This window comes from Arachis hypogaea, chromosome 16 (assembly GCF_003086295.3).
Source record: "Arachis hypogaea cultivar Tifrunner chromosome 16, arahy.Tifrunner.gnm2.J5K5, whole genome shotgun sequence".
Taxonomy (NCBI): Eukaryota; Viridiplantae; Streptophyta; class Magnoliopsida; order Fabales; family Fabaceae; genus Arachis; species Arachis hypogaea.
In genome coordinates, this window is record NC_092051.1 from 10,992,055 (window position 1) to 11,015,990 (window position 23,936).

The window sequence follows — 23,936 nt, forward strand, 5'->3', positions numbered from 1 at the left end:
CTCTCCTTCGTCCAACGGCAGCGGCGACACGAATACTTTCAACAGACGGCGCGGTTTCCTCCTCCTTCGCGGCCTGCTCTCTCGCCTCAGATCTGACTCGCGACGGCGACGGTGAGGACGGCACGGGCTGGACAGCAGCGGATCTTCAAAGCCTCCTCGGCGCTGCTCGCTCTCTCCTCTTCATCGGCGACGTGGCGGTGGTGCGCGGCGATGGGCTTCTGCTCAGTGGGCTCGACGGCGGCGCGGCGGGGAACTGGCGCGGGGGCAGGGCGCGAGTAGCTTCCCTTCCTCTTCCTCTCCTTCTCCTCGGCGGTCCCCTTCCCCTCTTCCCTTTTTTCTTTTCTTCATTCTTCTGCTTCTTTCTTTCTTTCTTTCTTTCTCTCTTTTTTTTTCTTTTCTGATATGTTTACTGAATGAAAGAAAATAAGTGTCGGCTAGGGTTCATTTGGAATAGAGAAAAGATGTGTGTTAATTAGGGTTAGGGTTTGTATATGGAATTGGGAATTTTGGGTTTGATTTGAGTAAAATAATTTTAATATAATTAAAGCATAAAGTATTAATATTTGAAAAACTAATTTAATCTCTAAAGTTACTTTAAAATATTATTTGTGGCATAAAAACACTAATTAATTCTCAATAAATTACTCTAATTGAAAATTCATGGTAATATAATTAATTTTTTTCTTTATCTTTAACTAATGTATTAAATGATATAAATTAAATTATCTAAAATCAAATCATATAAAATTCTTATTATTTCATAACTACCAATTTTATAATTTAAATATAGAAAATAATTCAATAATTATAAAATTAGACAAAATTCTAATTTAAATAGCCAAACCTCATTATTTTTCAAATTTTCAGAACTTTAAATCATAAGTAGAAAAATAATCCATAGGTGTAGGGTTTGGATAAAAACCTTAATTTATTTCAAATCCAATTAATTGCCTTTAATTATTTTCAATAAAAATAATTTCTGAAATTAAAACCATAAATAAATATATAAATTGAAATTGATTCAAAATAGGACTTTTCAAAATATATAAATTTGACCATCTAACCCAATGCACCTTTCTTTCTCCATTTTTTCTCCCCTAGTAGAATTTACTAATCATGCTCTCTATATGTTGACATAAGATTTTAGGCATTTGAAAGCATCCCATAATGTATGAGGGGATTGTTTGAGTGACTGATTTTATAAGAACTTCTTTCCCCACCTTGGAAAGGCTATTCTCCTTCCATCCCTTCAGTTTCTTCCAAACTCTATCTTGGACAAAATCAAAGATTTGTTTCTTAGATCTTCCCACAAAAATTGGAATCCCCAAGTACTTTGAATGATTCTCCACTGCCTTAATCTGTAACCATTCTTGGATAAGCATTTGTCTGAGAGGAGGCACGTTTCGGCTAAAAGAGATTTTCAATTTATCGAAATTGATTCTTTGGCCTGAAGCTAATTGGTATGCTTGTAGGATTTCCTTCACTTTAGTGATGTCTTAATCAGCTTCTCTTATGAAGAGAATGTTGTCATCTGCAAAAAAAAAAAAGGTATGATATTTCGGGTGCATTCCTAGCTATCTTTATTACCTGAATCGCTTGCCTTTCCTGAGCCTTGATAAGGAGACCCAAGAACACCTCCGCACATAATATAAACAGGTATGGGAAAAGTAGATCCCTTTGCCTTATGCCTCTAGTGGGTTTGAAACTCTTGGAGGGACAACCATTAATAAGTACTGAGAAAGACACTGAGCTGATGCATTTTTGGATTAGTTTCACCCACTTTTGTGGGGATCCCATAGACTTGATAACTGCCAAGAGAAAACTCCATTCGATCCGATCATATACCTTAGCCATATTTAACTTTATGCCCACAAAACCCTTTGCTCCGTTTACCTTTTTCCTCATATAGTGGAATATATCAAAAGCCACCAATCCCTTGTCCGTAATTAATCTACCCGGAATAAAGGCACTTTGGTACTCTCCCACAATCCCCGGTAGAATTTGCTTTAGTCTGTTTGCAATGACCTTCGTCGCTAGCTTGAAAATCACATTGCAAAGAGATATCGGCCTATACTCTCTAGTGTGCTTTGGGGTCTTTGTTTTGAGGATTAGACACAAAAAAGTATTGTTCATCTCTTCAAAGTCTCCCTCCCCATTTAGACAGTTAAGGATCCACTTGGAAGTTTCCTCTCCCACAATATCCCACATCCTTTGGTAGAAGAGTGCCGGCATCCCATCCAGTCCGAGAGCTTTAGTTGGGTGCATGTGCTTTAAAGCTATTCTGACCTCCTCTTGTGTGAAGCCCTCCTTCAAAATATTAAAAGCCTCCTGCGAGACTCTGCCTCCCACCACTACAGCCACTTGTTCTTCCTCCATCGTCCCTTCGGTCTTGAACAATTCCTCATAAAAGTTCACTATAATTTCCTCTATTTTCTCCTCATCTTCAAAAAGAATTCCTGCATCATCAGTAATCCTCTCTATACAGTTTCTTTTGTTCCTTTATGATGCTTTCTAAGGAAAATATTTAGTATTTTTGTCCCCTGCTTTAAGCCACATTGCTCTAGATCTTTGTGCCCACTTAATCCCTTCTTGGTACAACAAATCATCTAACTCTCTTTATGTCTCTTTTAGTCTCGTAATGGTCGATTCAGATTGTAGGAGGGTTGTGAGATGATCTACAGAATCTTTCTTCTCTTTGATCTTCTTTAGTAGTTGTCCAAAATTCTATTTTCCCTTGTTGCAGCTTTCTTCCACAATTTTCCAGCTTCCATTTTAAAAGTTCTGCACTACCCGACCAGCTCTTGGATATTACTTCTTTACACTCTTGGTTTTGAAGCCACATTTCTTCAAATTTGAAGATATTTGGCCTCTTTCTCATTCTTTTGTTCTCTTGACCTGTTACATCAATTAAGAGTGGACAATGATCTGATCTATACCTCTGTAAGTGTTTTACAATTGTCTCTGGAAAAGCTTCCTTCCAGTCAATTATTGCAATTGCCCTGTTGAGTCTCTCTTGAATGTTCATGTCTCCCGGTTGCTTGTTTGCCCATGTAAAAGGGTATCCCACAAATTCCAAGTCTAGCAGCTGATTCATTTGTAGTGCTTCTTGAAAGCTTTTCATTTGGCTATAAGTAACTGGCAATCCCCCTGTCTTCTCTTTCTGTTCCAGGATTTAGTTAAAATCTCCAAACACCAACCATGGCATATTTTGAGATTGACCAAGCGAGCTCAAGAGATCCCATGATTTTTGCTTGTTAGCTGCATCCGGATTCCCATAGAACCCCGTGATCCTCCACTGTTGTCCAGCTTCTACTACTTTTACCCTCATGTTTATATGATTCAAAGACATAGATGATACTTCCAAACAAAAGAGCTATCCCACATGACAGCTAAACCTCCCGCTCTACTTCTTCCTTCCCCTTCACAGTCAATCCCCACAATGTTTTCCATTCCTACTCTATTTCTAATACGATTTATTTTGTCAATCTTTCTCCTCGTCTCCATTAAGAAAATGAGGTTGGGAGCTTGCTGTTTCAAGAGCTTGTTCAAAGCTCTCACTGCCCATGGATTCCCAAGCCCACGGCAGTTCCAACTAATTATCTTCATGGGATTTGGCAGGGCTGCCTTGCAGCCTCTGCCTGTGCATTTTTGCTCCTTACTTGGTAGTGTTTGCTGCTGCCTCCCATCTCCTTATCCTCTATTTCTGTGTCTTCTTCCTTTCTCTTTTTATTTTTTTCTAGCACTTTAGCTTCCTGGCATGTCATTCTTAGTGGTGCTTCTCTTGCCATCCTCTTCCATTTCTTTTGATTTTTCTGAAGTTGAGATTCTTTCTCTTCCTCTATTTTCTCTTTGTCCTTCTTCTATTCTTTTATTTCCTTATCTACTTTCTTTTCTTTTCCTCCGTCTTCTTCCCCTTGATCTGTAGCCTCTCTATTCGTCTCTTCGATGGTAATGGTTTCAGCCTCTGTTGTTTGATGTGGCGCTTTCTCCCTGTTTGAAACTTTGCTTCCTTCCTTGTATTCTATGCATTGCTGGCTCTTTTCCTTCATAGTTAACTTGCCATTTTTTCCAACACCTCCCCCTTTCCTTGTTACGTTCCTTTCTCAATTTCTTTGTCTTCCATTTTGGTTGGCTTCTCTTGTTCTACTGATTGCTCCACCTTATTGCCTATTATATCTGCTCTTAGCCAGGCTCCTAGACCTTTTTTGAACTACTGATGTGCTCTTCTTCTACTTCTGCTATCTCACAGTTTGCTACATCATGTCTGATCCTACCACAAAAGTAGCAAAATGTGGGCAGCCTTTCATATTTGAACTCCACCTTTGTTAAACCATCTCGCTTACTCCCGATGTTTAAGCCTTCTTTCAATAGATCCTCTATTTTTATCATTACTGATGCTTTAAGAAAGTTTTTTCTTCCTGGACCCGTTGAGAATACATTGCATTCCATAATTTTTCCTACCCTAGCAGCGATTTTTCTTCCTAAAGTTGTTATCTTGCAATGCTCTGGCATGTTTCATATTTGAAGTTTAATTTCTATTCTAGAAAAATTCATTTCTATTGGGTTTACTCCTCTTTTCCATTTCCTGATCAGTAGCCATGAGTTTCAAAACATCTATAGGTTTCCTTTCAGAACTCTTCTCATGTCTATTTCCTTATGAAAGAAAAACTGAAAAAGTTTTGGCCTGATCTCTACCATCTTAAAGCCCTCTGGCCTTCTCCAAATGTTGAACATAGCCGTTTGGACCCATGTTGGGTTGATGTTTTTGTCTGTCACCAGCTTTCCTACTAGGCTGTGATTGCATTTTTCTACACCTTCCTCTATGTCTTCTTCTTCGTATTCCAAGACTTCTTCCCTCTTCTATTGCATTTGATCTTGTTCTTATATTTTTCTCTTCAATTTCATGCCCTGTTTCTTCCATATTTCAGAAATGTTGGAACAACAGCACTAAGGCGGCAATGTTCTGCACTGTGGCATTGGGGAAACACGATTTTAGTTAAAAAATAATGGAGTTGTGCACTACACTCGTTGTGGCTACTGGAGTTTTAGATTGTGCCCTAGCAGACCGACAAGGGGAGAGGAAGAGTGGTTAGTGGCTTTTAAATAAAAAAGAAAAAAAAAAGAGAGAAAGGTAGAATCTAAATAATCTAAATAATTTAACATAACTAAAGTTTGCCAACGAACTATAACTTAAATGACATAATCTTTTCATACTCAATTAGAAGTCGTGAATTTTGTTTGGATTGTATAATATTAGTATTAGTATATTAGTCTTAAGGTTTGTTTGGGTAGCATTTTCGAAAAAGATTTTTTTTTAAATGATATTTTTTTAAAAGATCTTTTACAAAAGTAAAAGTAATTTTATGTTTGGATATCTCATATAAAAAGATATTTTTATCTATCAATTATGTTTGGATAAAATGAGAAAAAAGTACTTTTTTATTCGTTTATTATGTGAAAAATATCTTTTTTTAAAAAAAAAAGATATTTTAAAAAAATATATAAATTATGGATTCTCAAAAAAGATATTTTTTAAATTTTTCTAGTATTTTTATTTTTAATATTAAAAATTTGCCAAACATACTATTGGATGGTTTCTTTGTATATTTTGGTACGAAGATTTTGTGAACGTAGTTCTGGGTATTCCTTTAGCATTTCATCCAAGAGGAATAGTTCCTTGAATTCTATGATGACATAGCCTATTCTATTCTATGAGAGATTCTCTTATATTTCAAAATCCAAGGTATGATCAAGTTTTCTTCTCCCGCATGTAAAAAAGGAATAAATAGGTCAATCAAATTACAGGAGGCTTCATAAAGCGCTTCTTTAGGAGTTAAACTCCCATTTGTCCATATTTCGAGAAAGAGTATTTCTTGTGAAAATAAAAAAAACATCTTTTCTCATTAAATGTTTTTTATCGATTTAATGAGGTCCAAATAAGCATTTATATATATTTTTTAGATTAATTATTTTATAATCTATTAATATATAATAGAAGAGTAGTAGTAGGTTTATTGTTTGACAAGTGTTCAGCTCCAATGATCGACAAGTGGTATGTCTGCATTCATGACAAGTGGCACACCAAAAAAACTAATAATAATCCATATCTTTCTATACTAGTAAACTTGGAAGAGTTAGCGCTTACATGGCATTTTCTCAAAATTTTGATTTTTCTCAAAAATAAAATACTTTTAAATCCTGATTCTTTGTTGGTCAAAGAGGGTAGGTATGTATTATTATTGCCACTTCGAAATTCTAATCCACCTTTCCCTTTCTTTGCTTTTTTTTGGGCAAAACTGTAGGCTAAAAATAAAAAGCAAGAACGAATGAGATGCTTCTATTCCACTGTTTGATTTGAGAGCTACAACTCTATCTATTGCTTTGAAACTAATTCTTCACCTAATATGTAGGGGGTTCAGTAAGTTAGGTAGCGTTTGTTTGTAGAGACTAGAACTGAGACTGAAAGACAGAAACTCAGTATTATGTTTGTTGAGCTAGAGATTGGAACTTAAATTTCTATCTCTATCTTCCAAATTTCAGTATTTCAGTACCTCCAAAAAGTAAGGACACTAGAGATAGAAAATTTTAAAGACGGGGACAGAAATTTCAATTATAATTTGTACCTAAATTACCCCCATTCTAATTCATTAATTCCAAAATTATCCTTTGTAAATCAGGGCTTCTTGATCAACCCTCGTGACCTCATCTTCTTATTCTTCTTCAGAACAGCCCCTGTAGCCTTTGAAGCACCATCTGAAGAACAGCCGCTGCCTCACCACACCGCTGGCCTCGCCACCGCTAGGTAAGTGGTTTGCCGCTTGCAAGTTCATCTTCGTGGTCCCCATCTTCTCATCTCCCCTCTTTCACCTTCACAGGAAAGTCAAAGAACGAAGCTACCGCCTCTCCCCGGTTACTGTCGACGTCAACCATCAACTCCTCGTCCTAACTGCTCTGACCCAGGTTAGTTATATATAAAAGTTGTTTAATTTACTGATTCCTTTCATCTTTTCCGCCATGCCCTAATCCGTGGATTTGTTCCTTTCATATTTTCCGTCATGCCCTAATTTGTGAAAGTTTCTTTGATGAGAACGAAAGCCAAGCTAACTAACCTATTTATTTCAGCTTTATAATAACATGAGTTTATGATGTTTACCTCCTTTTTTTGTCTCGTAAGAACTAATTACTGAACAATCTGGGATCAATTTTTAAGTTTGGTCAGTTTGATAGCAGGGTCAGCGATTAAGTTTGGCCATTTTAATAAGTTTTGATGTCTTTGTTTGGTTTGTAATACTTGGATTAGTGCAGCTTTATAACAACATTCTGGTTTATGTATTAGAACTATTGTTAGGTAGGCTACAATTATTAACATATCTATTTGAGGGGAAGAATGTTTGTTCTCTAAACTGGTAAGTGAAATTGTTGAATGTACATGATATCATATAAATATGCTTGATACGGCTTAGGTGATAATGACAGCATAGTTGTTTGTGTCAAGTGTGAACCACTTCACATTTTAATTACCGAATATTCTTTCTTGCCTTTTGAAAGACTTTGATTTGCTTAAAGTACCTGAAAAAGTCACTTTCAGTTTATGAAATGAGAGAGGAAAATCGATATTATCTTTTTTATTGTGTTTATATTGTATTTCCTATTTTGATTTCCAGTTGAAACTTAACTAAAATTGAGAAGTAAATAGAGTTAATTATCTTTTTATTCCAGTTTTTTATTCTTGTTTCTGGTTGTAAGAAGATAAAGTAGATTTTGCATGAAGAAGTGTTAGATTAATTTGAATGTTTATGCGTTTTTTAATGTAATGACTTTGCTAGGAAGAAATGGAGCGGTTGGAAATTATTAAGTGATGCGTGTATTTTTATAAAGAGATGAGATCCAAGCATGAAGATTTGATGTTGTTCTTTGTGCTTACACTATTTGTTTACTTTAGGGATAGAATTAGTGGCCAACTGTCGTTAGGCGGAAGAATGAATAGTAGAATTAGACGTGAAACTTTAGAGCATATTGTTAGTGAGGGTGATAGGAATTGTATTTGGGAGTTGAGAATGAACACAAATGTCTTTGCTAATTTGTGTGAGTTGCTCGAAGTTCAAGGAGGACTTAATGAAGATGGTCATGTAAACCTGCCGGAGCAGGTTGTGACTTTCTTAATTATCTTAGCGCATCACAAAAAAAATCGTAGTCTGCAGGTTAGATTTTGTAGGTCCAGCGAGACAGTTAGTAAGTATTTTAATAAAGTTTTGAAGGCTGTAATACGTATTCAAAGTATTTTGTTTGCCAAGGCTACACCAGTTGAAGAGGATTGTCTTGACCCCACATGGAGAAGGTCTAAGGTAGAGCTTATTTGATGTTGTGTCTGATTCATATTTGCCTGAAGGATTCTATATCTGAGTATCATAACTTTCTATGGATGATAGGGTTACTTGGGAGCATTAGATGGCACTTATATAGAGGTAACAGTCCCCGAGTCTGAGAAGGCAAAATACCGAACAAGAAAGGGAAAAATCTGCACGAACATCTTAGGAGTGTGTAATCGGGAGATGGGTTTTGTTTATGTACTCAGTGGATGGGAGGGATCGACATCTGATTCGTAGGTACTTCGAGATGCAATAACTCGTTGTAATAGTCTTAAGATACCCTACGGTAATTATGCCATCTTTAGATATAAGCCTATACATATAGCTTGCATTCACGATAGTTAAGCTTATGTTGTTTACATTACTTGTCTATAGGTAATTACTATTTAGTTGATGCTGGTTACACAAATGGTTCGGGTTTTCTAGCACCATATAGAGGCACTCGATATCATGTTAGAGAGTGGGCCCAAGGAGCACATGCACCGCGCAATTACCAAGAATATTTTAATTGGGTTCATTCTTCCACCAGGAATATCATTGAGCGATGCTTTGGTTTGCTGAAGAAGAGGTGGTCCATCTTAAGAAGCCCTAGCTTTTACCCTCTAAAGACACAATCTCAAATAATTATTGCTTGTTGTTTGCTTCAAAATTTCATTCGAAAGAGTATGGGTATGGATCCGGAGGAGGAAGGTAGCATATTGGATGAATTTATGCCTGATGGAGATGAAGCACAGGATGGAATGATTGATGTGATTGAAAACACGAACAAGAGGACTCACTGGCGTGACAACATAGCAACTGAGATGTATGAAGAGTGGCGTACAAGTCGTATGGAGTAGTGTTGTAAGAGCAGCGTAATGAACATTGTAATCAATTGAGTATTGTTGTAATGGCTAAATTTTAATTTGTATCACTTGTTGAGACGAGAAACATTGTAATAGCACCTCTTTGTTTGTAATGGCAACTAACTATTCGTGGTTCAGTTTTACATATTTGTACTTGCTTATGGTGTGAATTGTAGGCTGTGGATAAATTGTAGTTATTTGTGTTATTGTTTGCTGTTTTATTATTTTTTGTTACATTATGTTAATTGATTTTAATTTAGTTAATTCATGTACACAGAAATGAATTTTGCACAAGGTTGATTATCTTAATTTTGGTAGGTAAAAATGGAGAACAAACGCATGTGGAGTGATGAAGAGACTAATGCTTTTGTTGGCTTCATGGAGGAGTTTGTGGTAGACGATTAGAGGGATGATTGTGGGCAGTTCAAACTAGGAACATTCAAGAAACTGGCTCTGAAAATGCTGGAGGCCTTCCCTGGTTGTACCCTGACTGCGAAGCACTGCAAGAATAAGCACAAGCGGTTGAAGGAGAAGTATCAGTACGCCGCTGACATGCTTGGATGCAGTGGTTTTGGCTGGAATCATGAGAAACAATGTGTCGATGTTGACAGCAAAGACGTCCTTGATGCATGGTTGAAGGTGAGTGTGATTCATGCTTTTTAGGATATCATATAAGCATTTGGTCCCATTTAATTATCTTTCTTTTAGGATTTGTATAGAACTATACGGTTTATACTGAATTTGAGTCACTTTTAAATTTGTTTCCGATCTACTCTGAATGGGATTTAGAGTAAAATAATATTTGTGTTTGTGATAGTAACTACCAATTATTTGAGAATGTAGCTGTGGCGTTGTCACTTTTATTAGGAACTTCATTAATGTAACTAGTTTTACAGCAGGAACCTCATTAATGTTTGTTAAATCGGGTTTATATTTTCACAGGCACATCCAACGAAGTTCTACAGTGTTGGCAAGCCCTTTCCTCTTTTTCACCGGCTAGAGGGTATATTTGGCAGGGATAGAGCCACGGGAGTAGCAGCAGTTAGTGGCTTCAATGCGGAGGAACATGTTAACGAAGAGATGGTAGACACTACAATTGGATTTGATGACTCTGACATGTCTCCACAACCAGAATTAGACGGAGGGCCAGCAATGCAAGGACAAGCATCACATTCTGAAGCTGGTGCGAGTGCAGGAAGCACAAGGCGATATGGGAGGAAGAGAAAGCAAGCTGACGTTTTGGAGAGGATGGCTGACCATATCCAGCAATCTTCGATTGACCAAAGGAAGAATGCCCAACTAATTGCTGATGCCATTGTTGGTGTGAACGAGAAGTTTAAGGTTGGTGAGAAGCTCACACAGCTTGGGTTCGGTGATGACGAGGTGGTGAGGGTGATTTTGAAGTTTGCTGAGAGTCTTAATGTTTATGCACACTTCTGGGGTTTAACAGATTCACAGATGATTGGCCTTATGCGTTCCATTATATGAAGTTGACTGTTGGCTAAGGGTATTAAGTTTGGCTTAGGGTATTAAGTTTTCACTATAGGGTTTTAGTATTTTGTCTATAGGTTATATTTAAGATGGTTTAACGTACAAACTTATGCTTGGTATATATTTGGATAGATATTTTGGTAATGCCTTTATTTTTGTATGTATTGAATAGGTGTAGGTTCTTCGTACAATCTTTTTGGTATTGTGGTATGGCCTTTGCTTTGGTCGCTTGAGCAGAAATTGTTGGTTAAGTACAATATTTATGGTCATGATCATGTTAATGAAAATTCTAATAATTTTTGGTCATCAACTGTCCCATTCTGATAAACTATCAATATGCTTTTTCACTGGTCATCTGTCTTACTTAGAAAATCACATGCTGTGTGAATGAAAAACTGCAAAATAGCTTTGGTGAGAATTCATTGTGACTGATTTATATGCTTAAGTTAGATTCATATTGGTGAGTTAGCAACCGGCTCACTGTTGAGTTTTGTTTGAACTTTGAACTTGTATAAAGCTGTAGAGAAGTGCATGTATTCTTAATAAAGATTGTTTTCCTGCATTAGCCGAAAGCAGTAGATTTGTGTTTATGAGTGTTGTAGAAATTTTGGTGATATGATATTGTGTATAATGGTTTTATTGAAGTATGTACATAAAAAAGTGGGAAAAGATGCACATAGTTGCTAAATTCAGAACACAAGTAACATATTCTATTAAACATATCTCAAATTGCACAAGCATTCATAGCTGTCTTGATATTGCTTTTGAGCAATAGTGACCTTACATTGTTGTACATCAAACACTTTTGTAACAATCCTCACTACAACATAAGACATCATATATACATGCTTGCACACATGAGGGGAAACAACAATAAACAAGTAGACCAAAAACCAGCCCAAAAATGCAGGCACCATTATGGATCCTTCTTCAATAAGTTTTGATAATACATATTACAAGTTGATCCTCCAACATAAAGCTCTGTTTACTTCTGATCAAGTTCTGCTTGATAGCCAAGAGGGAAAGAACCTGGTCTTTAAGTTTGCTGCCTCAAAAAAGGCTCTTTATGAGGCTTTTGTTAACGCCATGATCAGAATGAGACACTTTAGGCCCCATTTCCTCAGCAAGAACTCAATAAAGTGATGCCCGCTGCAAAAGATTAGACATATAAATTTTTAAAACACCATAAAAATATGGAGGTTGTAGAGCTAGTATGGAATCGGCTCATAAATTCTGAGCATCACATAGAATGAAAAAGTACCTTCGATTGTGGTACGAGGTTATAAAACTTGACCCAGGAGAATTTTGCAGCAGAAACGTCACAGTGGCAAAGAGGTCATCAAAGGCTAAATGCCATAAAATAAACAATGTTTTAGTTAACTTGATAGAGGAAGATGACAAATCCTTAATACCACATTGTCTCACCGTTTGAATCATACAAGACATCAGCTCCTAGAATAATAGTTGGTTGTAAACTTTCTATGGATGAATCCCAAACACCCCATGTCAATCCTAGCACCTAAAAACACAAGGGATTTACACATTGACATTTATACAAAACGAAAAATATGAAAACATAAAATTTCCAACATCATGTCTACACATAACCACTGGTTGTGCTCCCTTGAGCCACATGTTCAGCACATCATAGAAATTCTATACCAAACATGAGTGTAAAATCATAATTTCAATTGTAAAATGAACAAGCACATTGCTACAAATGAAATAAACAGTTACTAGAAAACATGTTACGCGATTCACTACATTTTGTGACTAAATTACTAACTACTCAATCAAAGGCTCACATTGCACTCGATTTTATTTAAGTCACACACTCTTCTCATGTTTTCAAGCACCTGCAAATTCCAAAAACAACAACCAGCCATTTCAATAAATAAATAAAAACTCAGTCACTATTTGTTTTTAAAACCAAATTCAGCTTAATTTGAAACCTCAAATCTGGTGGAGTCATCAGTAAGAGTAACATTGGCTCCAACTTTTGTTGCAACCAAACCAGGCAAGGAAGTTCCGACACCAAGCTGCACGAAACATTAAAAAGATGAGATGGAAAATGATGAACTGGTGGAGAATTGGAGAGCAACTGGCGCCACGAAGATGAACTGGTGAAGAATTGGAGAGGCGTCGTCGTCATCATTCGGACCCTTGGAGGTGCTACCGGCGGCAGGTCAGACTCCAGGATTCATTTATGGGAGAGGAAAGGAGAGAGGGTAGAGGAGAGGAGAAAGGGGGTTAGGGTTCCATGCTGAGTAAATGAAATTTGATTTGGGGGTAGGGTTGTTAGTTAAAATTAAGGGCATTTTTGTAATTTTTAATATTTAGTCTCAACTTTTATTTTAAACCAAATAGGATACTGAGATATAAATCAGTTCTGTACATTTTCACACTAAATACAATACTAGTACTTATTTCTATCTCTGTCTCTTAGTCTCTGTCTCTTGGTCTTTGTCTTGCAAACAAATGCTACCTTATAGAATTCAATGTATATTCTTAGTCAATGAGAACATGTATTCAATGTGTTTGTTTTTGGGCCACTTTTCAAAAAAAAAATTGTGGGTATCCAACACTTGTTATAAGCCCAATAGAAGGTTCAGGATAACATTTAGCTTAAATTGATTATGTATATACAAAACATGTTACTTAGGGCAAGCAATTAGCGTGGCTGTTGGATATAGAGACCGATGGCAACAGAGTGACAGCCGTCATCTTCTTACTTTCATTGCGGTAATCGATTCAAAGTAATATTATGTTTTTCTTACTATTTAATTGTTTGTATCCATGTTTTTGTAATGAACCATAATGCATGTTTTGTTATGTCTGGAATTCGATTATTTGTTTATTTATATCTTCTTTTTACTATTAAATTGCCTTTATCCATGTTTGTGTGAACTATGGATAATACATGTTTTGCTGAAATCTGAAATTAGATTATTTATGTATAATTATACTAATCTTGTCCCATTTTAGGGTTTATGGTCATTCATTGAATTGAATTTTGATGAATAGTGATGTTTCTGAATCTGGAACTGATGTCATAGTTTAGGTAGGAGATTGTGACGTGTGGTATGCATTTTTACTTTTTTTTCCTTCTTGATGTCAGTTGGAATGCCGTTCATGTCATGTCATGTTAGTTGGTATATAACATTACAATATATTCTTCTTTTAGATAGATTACGACATTCTCTTCATTGGTTCTTTCCATCTTTTTGCTCTTCTTTCTTCCTATAGAGCTAAACTAAAAACTAGAGCTACTAATAAAAAGGTAAGGTTGAGAACTGGGATGAAGGTGATAGTTGATTTGATGTTTGAAAGAAGGGGTAGAGTGGTTGATGTTATCATCCCTGGATATGAGGAAGATTCCAATTGGTAAGCAATGCTAATTTCCCTCCACTATCGCACAATTTTTGAATTCAAATATTGAGTTGTTCTTTAGTTTTTGCCTATAAAAGGCTATTGCCTCTCTTCGATATCGTGCACATCATTCTCTACTCCCATCTCTTCTTTGTCTTTCTGCTATCTTTTCTGTTGTTTGTTCTTTGTTGAGTTTGTTCTGCCTTTCGTAAGTGTGATATTGTGAGATTTTATTGTTTGCAATGAGTCCTCCTTTTGATCCTATCAGTAAGATCATTCCTCCACGTGAGGCCTGGAGGATCAAAGTCAGGGTACTAAGGGCTTGGACTGTACCTAGCTTTGGTAATGCAGATGTTCCAAATTCAATGGAACTTATTCTGGTTGATGAAAATGTGAGCGGTTGATCTTTCCTTTTTATTTGTTGTGTTCATATACTCAGTTTCTTCTTATTAATTTTTCCAATTTTTTTTTGTTGTGCTTTTGTTTTTGTTCTTGATGAGTTGTATGTTTTTGTTCTTTTAGATGTTCATAGTCTACCAAAGTCCAGGCCACTATAAGGAAGCAACTAATCCACAAGCTTAAAGATCATCTTCTTGAAGGCAGTTGTTATAAGATGAGTTATTTTGCTGTTGTTTCAAACCAAGGCTCTTATAGAGCTACAAAGTATAAGTTCAAACTCATTTTTCTGTTTCGTACAACAGTGACAACAATTGCTGATGATATAATACCCAAGTCTTGTTTTTCTATATATCCCTTTGAAGACATATTGCAAATGAGTCAGGATCATGACTATTTAGTTGGTGAGTCTTGGCCTCGTGTCTTTCAGTTACTTCTTCAGTTTCTTTTCTTCTGAAAATTCTTTCTTACATCTTTTTTACTCCTATTAACATATCAATCTAGATGTAATTGGTCCTTTGACATTGGTTGGGGAAGAGAAAAACTATGACAGGGATGGTAAAATGGTTAAGATGGTTGTTGTCGAATTTTCTTCACAAAAGTTTGTTGCTCTCATCCTTTGTTTCTGTTTCTATATTTATTTGTATTGGATTCCATTTTGAAAAAAGCTTCTACTGAGTTTTCCTTTTTTTTTCATGTGTAGGATGATGCTGATGCACATTATTTGGAGAGTACGTGGACCAGTTAAATGATTTTCTTGCTTTTGGTTATGTTGAGCAACCGGTTGTCATTGTTCAACTTGCTAAGATTAAACTTTTTCGAGGTGTTGTAACTGAATTTTATCTTATTATGTGTACGGTTATGTTATCCTGATCTTTAGATCTGTTGACATTCTTTTATTACTCATAGGTCAACCTGGTCTCCAGAATGTTATGAAAGCAACAAAAATTTACTTTAATCTTGATTTGTCAGAAGTTATTGATTTTCGAAAAAGGTTTGTGTTATCACTCCCAAATTATCTCTATGTTGCAGTCCTTTCTTTGTCTTTATTTTATTCTGTTGATGTGAAACTGAATAGTGTTTTTTAAATCTTAGCATGGTCGAACAAGGGATTAATGGCACTCAACCTTTATTCATTGCGAATGATGGAAAATCCATTTCATTGGAGGATGACTTCATGCGCTTAACTAGGCGATCCACAATAGATCAATTACATGATAACAAAGAGGCTTATAAATTTGTACTTTTTTCATTCTACCCTCTTATGTTTATACATAATTGGTATGTTTGAATATACTTGAAGGTGGTTTTAACTAATTTTTTTCCTCGATTAGATTATTTTTTTTCCTTCACGTGGTGTTCTGTTGTGCATGGTATGCAAGATAGGAGTTTTGTTATTATGAGTACTATCACTGATATTGTTGAAGAGGGTTGTTGGTGGTATTCCACTTGTGTGTGTGGAAAGGCAGTTTATCCTGAGTCTGGGGTCTATTTCTGTGATGTTTGCATGCATCATGTGACAAATGTGATTCCAAGGTTTCTATCTTCATGATTTGTAGCTTTTCAAATAATTACTTCTTGCTCTTTCTGTTTACTTAAATTCTAACAAGGTCTTTTATTAATTTTTCTATTTTATCGTCATGTTGTTATAGGTTCAGACTTAAAGTAGCAGTTTCTAATCATACTGGATAGGGCATATTTGTTTTGTTCGATCGTGAAACAGCTTATTTGCTTAAAAAAGCATGTGCTGACCTTTTTAATGAAGTCCAAAAGGAGCCAACTGTGCGTATAATTTTTTACGTCCATCTAAATATTGAGCTATAAATAGTTATCATTTTTTATGATATTATTTATTATGATGTAGATGGTGACCTCTCTGAGTCCTTATAGGTTCTGTGTGGATATAGCTATCCTATTACATTTAAAACTTTAGAGGGTAAAAAAGTTTTACTAAAAGTAGATACCAAGTCCCTTACTGATAAACCACTATTTTATGATTTATCTTGTGCTCAATTGAGTGGTTTTTATCAATTCTTCACCCACTTATTCATATAATTTGCATGGTTTTATACTTCCTTCCTTATTATGTGATATATGTGAAAACATGTTTCCTATGCCTTAAAAATATTAATTTTAATTATTCTTTATTACCATTCAATGCCGTGATTTGTGTGTTAAGTATTTTCAGGCTTCATAGGGCAGGAATGGCTTAGAGGACAGAAAGGAAACATGCAAAAATGGAAGGAACGCACAAAATGGAGTTTTGAAGAAAATGGCGGCGACGCGCACGCATGGACGACGCGGACGCGTACTCGTGACAAGGAAAACTTCCAAATGACGCGCACTCGTGACCTACGCGTACGTGTAACAGATGCCACATGCAAAAAAATACAGAATTTGCCCCCAGCGATTTCTAGGCCCTTTTTCGGCCCAAATCCAAGCCCAAAAACACAGAATAGAGGTTGGAGAATGAGGGAATCAAATCATTCATCAATCATTCATTGATTATGGACAATTTTAGGTTTTAGATGTAGTTTCTAGAGAGAGAGGCTCTCTCCTCTCTCTTAGGTTTTAGGATTTAGGATTTCTCTTAGTTTATGGTTCATTCCTTCTCAATTCCAGGTTCAATGTTCCTTTAATTTAATTTCTCTTCTACTTTCATTTACTCTATTACTTTAGTTGCTCTATTTAATTTGCTAATTACTTATGTTGCCAAATTGGCTTATGAACTCTCCATGTTAGATTTGATTTCTTTATTTAATGCAATTTGAGGTATTTCAGATTTATGATTGTTTTCTTCTATTTATGATATAAATAATTTAGATTTTTTTCCCTTTGCTTTGGTTGATTAATTGGTGACACTTGAGTTATCAAACTCAGCTGTTGATTAAAAATTAGAATTTGCTGATTGATTTGGATCCCTCTAAAGCTAGTCTTTCCACAGGAGTTGACTAGGACTTGAGGAATCAATTTGATTAGTCCACTTGACTTTCCTTTATTTAGTAAGGGTTAACTAAGTGGGAGCAATAAACAATTCTTATCACACCTGATAAGGATAACTAGGATGAGATTTTCAGTTCTCATACCTTGCAATGGTTTTCATAATAATTAATTTACTTTATTGCCAGTTTATTTTTCTATTCCTTATTTCAAAAACCCAAAAAGATACAATTTCATAACCAATAATAAATCATACTTCCCTGCAATTCCTTGAGAGACGACCCGAGGTTTAAATACTTCGGTTATAAATTTTATTGGGTTTGCTTAAGTGACAAACAAACTTTTGTACGAAAGGATTCTTTGCTGGTTTAGAAACTATACCTACAACGTGATTATTTTTATGAAATTCTAAACTAGCAGGAATCTGTTCCGTCACTTACCTATCTCTTCATAGCACTTACACTAAATATGGTAATAAGATGTTCTTTCGTAAGGGGATGATCACCCAAAAAAGGAAGCCTTTCGATTCACTCCCCATTCTCTCTTAAATAAAGCTCGTCCTCGAGCCCTATTCAACGGGCAGGTCGGCCAGGTCTTTCCCTGTTGTTCTGTTCCCGCCACCAATCGATACGACCCCAGAGAGTGGCTTTTGCTAAAACTCTAGCAGTTTCTTGAAGGTATAGACAAATACTTTGGAACCTTTCGTGTAAAAAGGATTTGTGATGACCCAACTATTATTTCTATGTTTGAGCTTGCTGAGAATGAGAATGAAGTGACACCTGTCAAGGTTATTCTCTTTTATTCTTCTTTGCTTTTTCTTTATTCTTTGATTCTTTTATTTTTTTATTACATTGCTCTTGCTTGAGTGTTTCTTCTTTCATTCTTTATCGAAGGATGCATGTGTTCCTGGAATTGGTTTGGACATAGGTGAACCCTCTCATATATAGCCTACCTCAAAAGATGTTAAGCTTTCAGTCTTGGATAAGGATGAAAGTGTTCCTGGTCTTGATGACATTTCGATAGATATGGACGCTAATAGGAAATCTGTTGTTCCTCAAGTTTCTGGCGATGATGATGAGAATCAGGTCTTTAGTGATGAAGTTGGCTCATTGCTCAACTCAGGTGTTGAAGAAACTCAGGTCACACAGTCTGAATTTTCTATTGAATCATATCTCTTATTCAATTTATTATTGCATTCCATTTTCTCTTTTTATTCATTGGTTTTGTGTTGTTTTATATTTTTTTATCTGTCTAGGACTTCCTATCTCATCTTCTGGATAATTCAGACAACATTGATGTTTCTTCTATTTGCAATGATTGTGTGTGTTCCAAAGTAAAGAGAAACCTTGAATCGAATTTTCAGAAAGCCTTGGAGAAAACTGTTAGTCCTTCATCAAAGATGATCAAGGTTGAAAATAATTAGGATGGATAGTTATTTAGCTGAAGTTAGCAGCTTTATTAGGGTTATATGACTTTAATTCCGAATTAGATTTCATATTTCTCATGCTGACTTATATTTGAAGTGTGTCCCTTTTTTTTGAGATATGTCCAACTGTTAGGAGAGTCACAACTTATCCCTTCATGTTTTGGTTAGTCTATTGTAAGTATTGTTATGCTTTTTTGAATTAGGAAGGGTTTGTGTTAATTTCAAATGTACTCTGCTAAAGATTGGACATATTGTCATGTATTTAGAAGGACATAGGTTATAGTCAGAGTGTGGAATTATAATGTCACTTTTGTGAATGTAAGCAACCAAGTGTAATGAATTTTATAATATTAATGGAAGGAAATAGCTTCAGTAGTCTTAATTATTTTGTTTTTTTCGTATGCTGTCTTTTATTCATTTGTGTTGTTCATGATTAGTTGTTGTTATGCTCCATAATTGCCTTTGAACATGTGTTTTAATTCAACATATCATATGGTTACAGTAAATTCCAATGTAATAGTCTCATTTGATTGTATTGTAATTGATCGAATGTTTGATTTCTATTGCAAGTTTGCTACTATCCTTTTGTATTTGTGCTTATATACTATTTTTTGTTCCTATCGATTTATATCTCAACTTTTTTGTGTTATGTATATAAGTATACAGAACAATATCCATGCGATGGTTAGTCATTATTTCTATTTGTGCTTATAAAAAAAATCCACGCGTGTGTGTGATTCAACAGTCTTTTCGATTACGTATAAAATGATGCGTCATTTTGTCTTTTTGTAGACTGCTGTCTTTTATTTCCTTTAAAATCATGTCTTCCAATCCTGCGACTTCGAGGTTGAAAAGAATTAACATTTTGAAAAGGAAGAAAGCATTGAAATATGGGAATATAAGAGGTGTGTTGTCCTTCTTTTTACTAGGTTAGAGTCTGTCATAGTTATTAATATAAGTTGATTGGTTTTACTTTCATTTCCTATTTATTTTTTTTTATCCATGGCTGGTTTGTTCTTAGTTGCTAAAAGGAAACTTGGAGATAAAGCCACTGGAATTAATTATGATAAATGTTTATACGTTTATTTCATAAAATGTGTTACTTTTAATGGAATATATATGTTGTTTGTAATTCTCCTGTTTATTGGTTAACTTTATTGTTAATTCAATATAGATAAATTATTTAGTTGTCATAACTATATTCAATATTATTCCCGTATTATTATAAGAAATGATAAATAATTTATCTTTTTTAAAATAAATGATAAATAATTTTATAGTGTTGATTTGTGTGATTTGATTTTATTTTTGTTTGGTTTGAAATTGTAGAAGAATTATTAGATGTTTTAGATCCTTCTATCAGTATTTCACATGTTGATGATGTTGCTGCTGATCACCCATTATTTGCACAAAGTGAAATGCAAGGTTAGTTTATTCAATTTTTTCATCTTTTTAAGTTATGCTTAGGTTCAACCTTTTTTTTAAATTAGTTATGGTTAACTTTAAATAATTTTTAATTCATATGTTAATATAAGTCTAGCTAACTTTTCTTCCATTTCTTTTCTTTAACATCTTTTTCAACAGTGTCTAAAATTTTTTTTTTAATATATATTTTTTATAAAAATCTCCTTTAATATATTTATTAGGAAAATATAAGTAGTTTTTTACAAAGTTATATATTTTAAAAAATTTTAATAATGTTATTTTTTTGAAAGCAGTTTTTCTTTTGGGTAATCATAACAAGCAGTAAGTGTTTTAGATTTTTGATTTTTTTTTAAATAACCCAGTCTTATCTCCTAAGTTGTTTAAAAAAAAAAAATCTTCTTTAATATATTTTTTAGAAAGATATAAGAAGTTTTTTTAGATAATTTTTTTACTAAACCAACTTTTTTAAGAAAGAAATAATTTTTCTTGCAAACAAAGTTATAATAACAACTTCTAGCTATTCAATTATTTTTTTAAAAATTATTAAATGTAAACTATTTTTTAAAAGCAGCTTTTTTTAGCATAAAGAATAATCATAACAAGCAGCAAGTATTTTAGTTTTACATTTTTAACCTTTTTTAAGTTTTTCTTTTTTCTTAAATAAACTAGTCTTACATAATAAACTGGTTAAAAAAAATTTATTCTTTAATATATATTTTGGAAAAATATAAGAAGTTTTTCAACAGAATTTTTTTTCTAAAACAACCTTTTTAAGGAGGAAAAAGGTTTTCTTAAAAACAAAGTTATAGTAACAACTTCTAACTATTTAATTATATTTTCAAAATTTTAAATGAAATTCTTTTAAAAGCATTTTTTAAAGCATAAAGTGTAATCATAACAAGCAGCAAGTATTTTAGTCAAGGTTGCGAGAACCGGACCGGTCAATAAACCGGTAAAGTCACTGGTTCAATAATTCACTGGTTCGACCGGGATTCAACCGGTTTAATTAAATATTAAATAAAATTATTAAAAAACCTAAAAATAATTTTAAATCTATAAATTCAATAATTTCTAACTTAATAAAATTTAAAATTTGACATAATAAATTATCCATAACTTAATATTAGAGGTTCATAAACAACTTCAAATATCAAAGTTTATAACTAAACAAAAAAAAAAACGCACATAATGACAAACTCATAATGAAGCAACCAAAAACAAAAAATTACCTCAGAAAACAATGAACAAATAAATAATTCAGCAACCAAAATCATGAAGCAGCAAACAAATAAATCATGAACAAATAACCTCAGATAATCAAAAATAAAATCAATAATCCAGATAATCAAAATCATCTATAGCAAGACCCTTTCTTCCCCTTTGTGAGAGGCTCCCTCTTAAGAGGTCTAGTCACAGCTTCCTCCTCATCACCAAAATCCCCATCCAAAGCATCATCAGAATCCACATCGAAGGTAACAACAGGGGGGCGCCTAGCATCACCACAATCCTCAACCTTCAGGGAAGAAACCCGAGTGGAAGGGTACTCCAAACTCAGAACAGACTCAGTGGAGGCCCAATCGTGCTGATGCAACTCGTTCGAAACCCTCAGCGCACTCGAGCTTCTCCCCGACTTATCAAAACTCTCGCAAAACTCCATAGTGCCGGAGCTTCCATCTCCCCTCAATTCCTCCAGCATCCTGGAACTCCCACCCTCATCGGAAAATTGCCGGAGGCATAGTTCACATTGGAGAACTCGAAAACAAAAAATTACCTCAGAAAACAATGAACAAATAAATAATTCAGCAAGCAAAATCATGAAACAGCAAACAAATAAATCATGAACAAATAACCTCAGAAAATAAAAAAACAAAATCATAAATCTAGCAAACAAACAAATCATGAACAGATAACAAATAAATCAAAATCGCAAACAAATAAATCATAAAATCAAGCACAGAAAATCAGAAGGCAGCGAGGAGGAATAACCGAATAAGAACAGAGTATTACCGGCAGCGAGTAACCGCGACGAAAGAGGAGGCGAGCTCGGCGACGACGAAAGAGGAGGCGAGCTCTGCGACGAAATAGGACGCGGTGGTGGTTGCGGTGGTCAACGCCGTCGCTGCTGTGGCTGCGGGATGTGGTGGCGATGGCGGTGGGCTGCGAGGAGGATGGTGGTGGTGATGCGACTGTGAAGAGGAGAGATTCCTCTACTGGCTGCTGGGTGATTTCTGATAGTGATTACTGATTAGGGCTTCGTTAGGTGTTTAGCCTTTTCTTCTTTTTTTTTTTTATATTTTTTTTTATTTTTTTAAGAGGCAAAACGACGCCGTTTAACACTTTTACTTTCAAACAAAAAACCGCAAAAAAATCAGACGATTTTTCGGTTCACCGATTAACCGTCGGTTCGACCGATTTTTTAACCGATTTTTTGACAGACGATTTTTGACTTTATCCGGACCGGTTAGATGACCGATTTTTCGGTTGAACCGGCCGATTTGGTTCGATTTTCAGAACCATGATTTTAGTCTAATATTTTTACTTTTTTTTAAGTTTTTTTTTTTTTAAAAATTAAACTAGTCTTACATCATAAATCATTTTAAAATCAATTCTTCTTTAATATATCTTTCAGGAAAATATAAAGAGTTTTTTAGAGAATTTCTTTTCAAAAACAACCTTTTTAAGAAAGACAGTTCTTTTTTTAAAAACAAAGTTATAGTTACAACTTCTAACTATTTAATTATATTTGTAAAAATGATTAAATTACTTATTTTTTGAAAACAGCTTTTTTTAGCATAAACAGTAATCATAACAAGCAGCAAATATTTTAGTCTCATATTTTTACCCTATTTTAAAGTTTTTCTTTTTTCTTAAATAAATCAGTTTTGCATCATAAGTTGTTAAAAAAATTTATCTTTTTTAATATATCTTTTAGAAAAATATAAGCAGTTTTTTTTTTTTTCGAGAATTTCTTTTTTAAACTAACCTTTTTAAGAAAGAAAAAGTTTTTCTTGCAAACAAAGTTATAGTAATAACTTTTAACTATTTAATTCAATTTTTAAAAATTATTAAATGTACATTAGTTTAAAAAGCAACTTTTTAAAGTATAAGGGGTAATCATAACAAGCAACAAGTGTTTTAATCGAACTTTTTGTTTTTCGTGTGAGAAAGAGAAGAGTGTATTTCCCAATGATGTGAGAAGAGAAGTGTTTAACTTTGCTATGGGAGCTACAAATCGGTGCCTCCGATTTGTTTTATTTTTTTCTCAAATAATTATAAATCGGACGGTCCGATTTGTGATTTCGAAAATAAAAAAAAATTAATGTTAAAATCGGACCGTCCGATTTTTATTTAAAAAAAAAAAATACAAAACAGACCATGTGATTTGTATTTTTTTTTTCAAACAAATCGGACCCCTCCGATTTGTAGTTTACTTTTTTCTTCAAACAAATCGGACCGTCCGATTTGAATAAAACATCATATAAAAAAAACACCTAATCTTCCAATAACAATGTATTACACATATATTTAAACAATATAAAAAAAAAATAGCCGTTTTAATCTTACATTTTTAATTACTCTTTTTAACTTTTCCAGCGACTTCTCTTTAATAATTTTGTACTCAATGTTTGATTTGTGATCGAAAATAATTTTTACATGGATAATAAAAATAAAATT

The 23,936-nt window shown here is 34.3% G+C and overlaps 1 protein-coding gene across 1 annotated transcript; it reads right to left on the minus strand.

Moving 5' to 3' along the window:
• Positions 1–11,769: 11,769 nt before the first annotated feature.
• Positions 11,770–13,443, minus strand: LOC112756631 (uncharacterized). Its single transcript, XM_025805253.1, has 6 exons — positions 13,438–13,443; positions 12,658–12,744; positions 12,511–12,561; positions 12,131–12,224; positions 11,967–12,051; positions 11,770–11,854 (listed from the first exon to the last, which is right to left on the minus strand). Exons 1-6 carry the CDS (start codon positions 13,441–13,443, stop codon positions 11,770–11,772), a joined length of 408 nt encoding a protein of 135 aa, XP_025661038.1.
• Between the last annotated feature and the right edge of the window lie 10,493 nt (positions 13,444–23,936).

Bases quoted from the DNA above. Each gene is read 5' to 3' on its own strand.
- LOC112756631 (XM_025805253.1), bottom strand. The intron at 12,562-12,657 runs GTTTCAAATTAA...TGGAATTTGCAG, and splicing joins ATGACTCCACCAGATTTGAG to GTGCTTGAAAACATGAGAAG. The intron at 12,225-12,510 runs GTGAGCCTTTGA...TTGTGTTTTTAG, and splicing joins TAAATAAAATCGAGTGCAAT to GTGCTAGGATTGACATGGGG.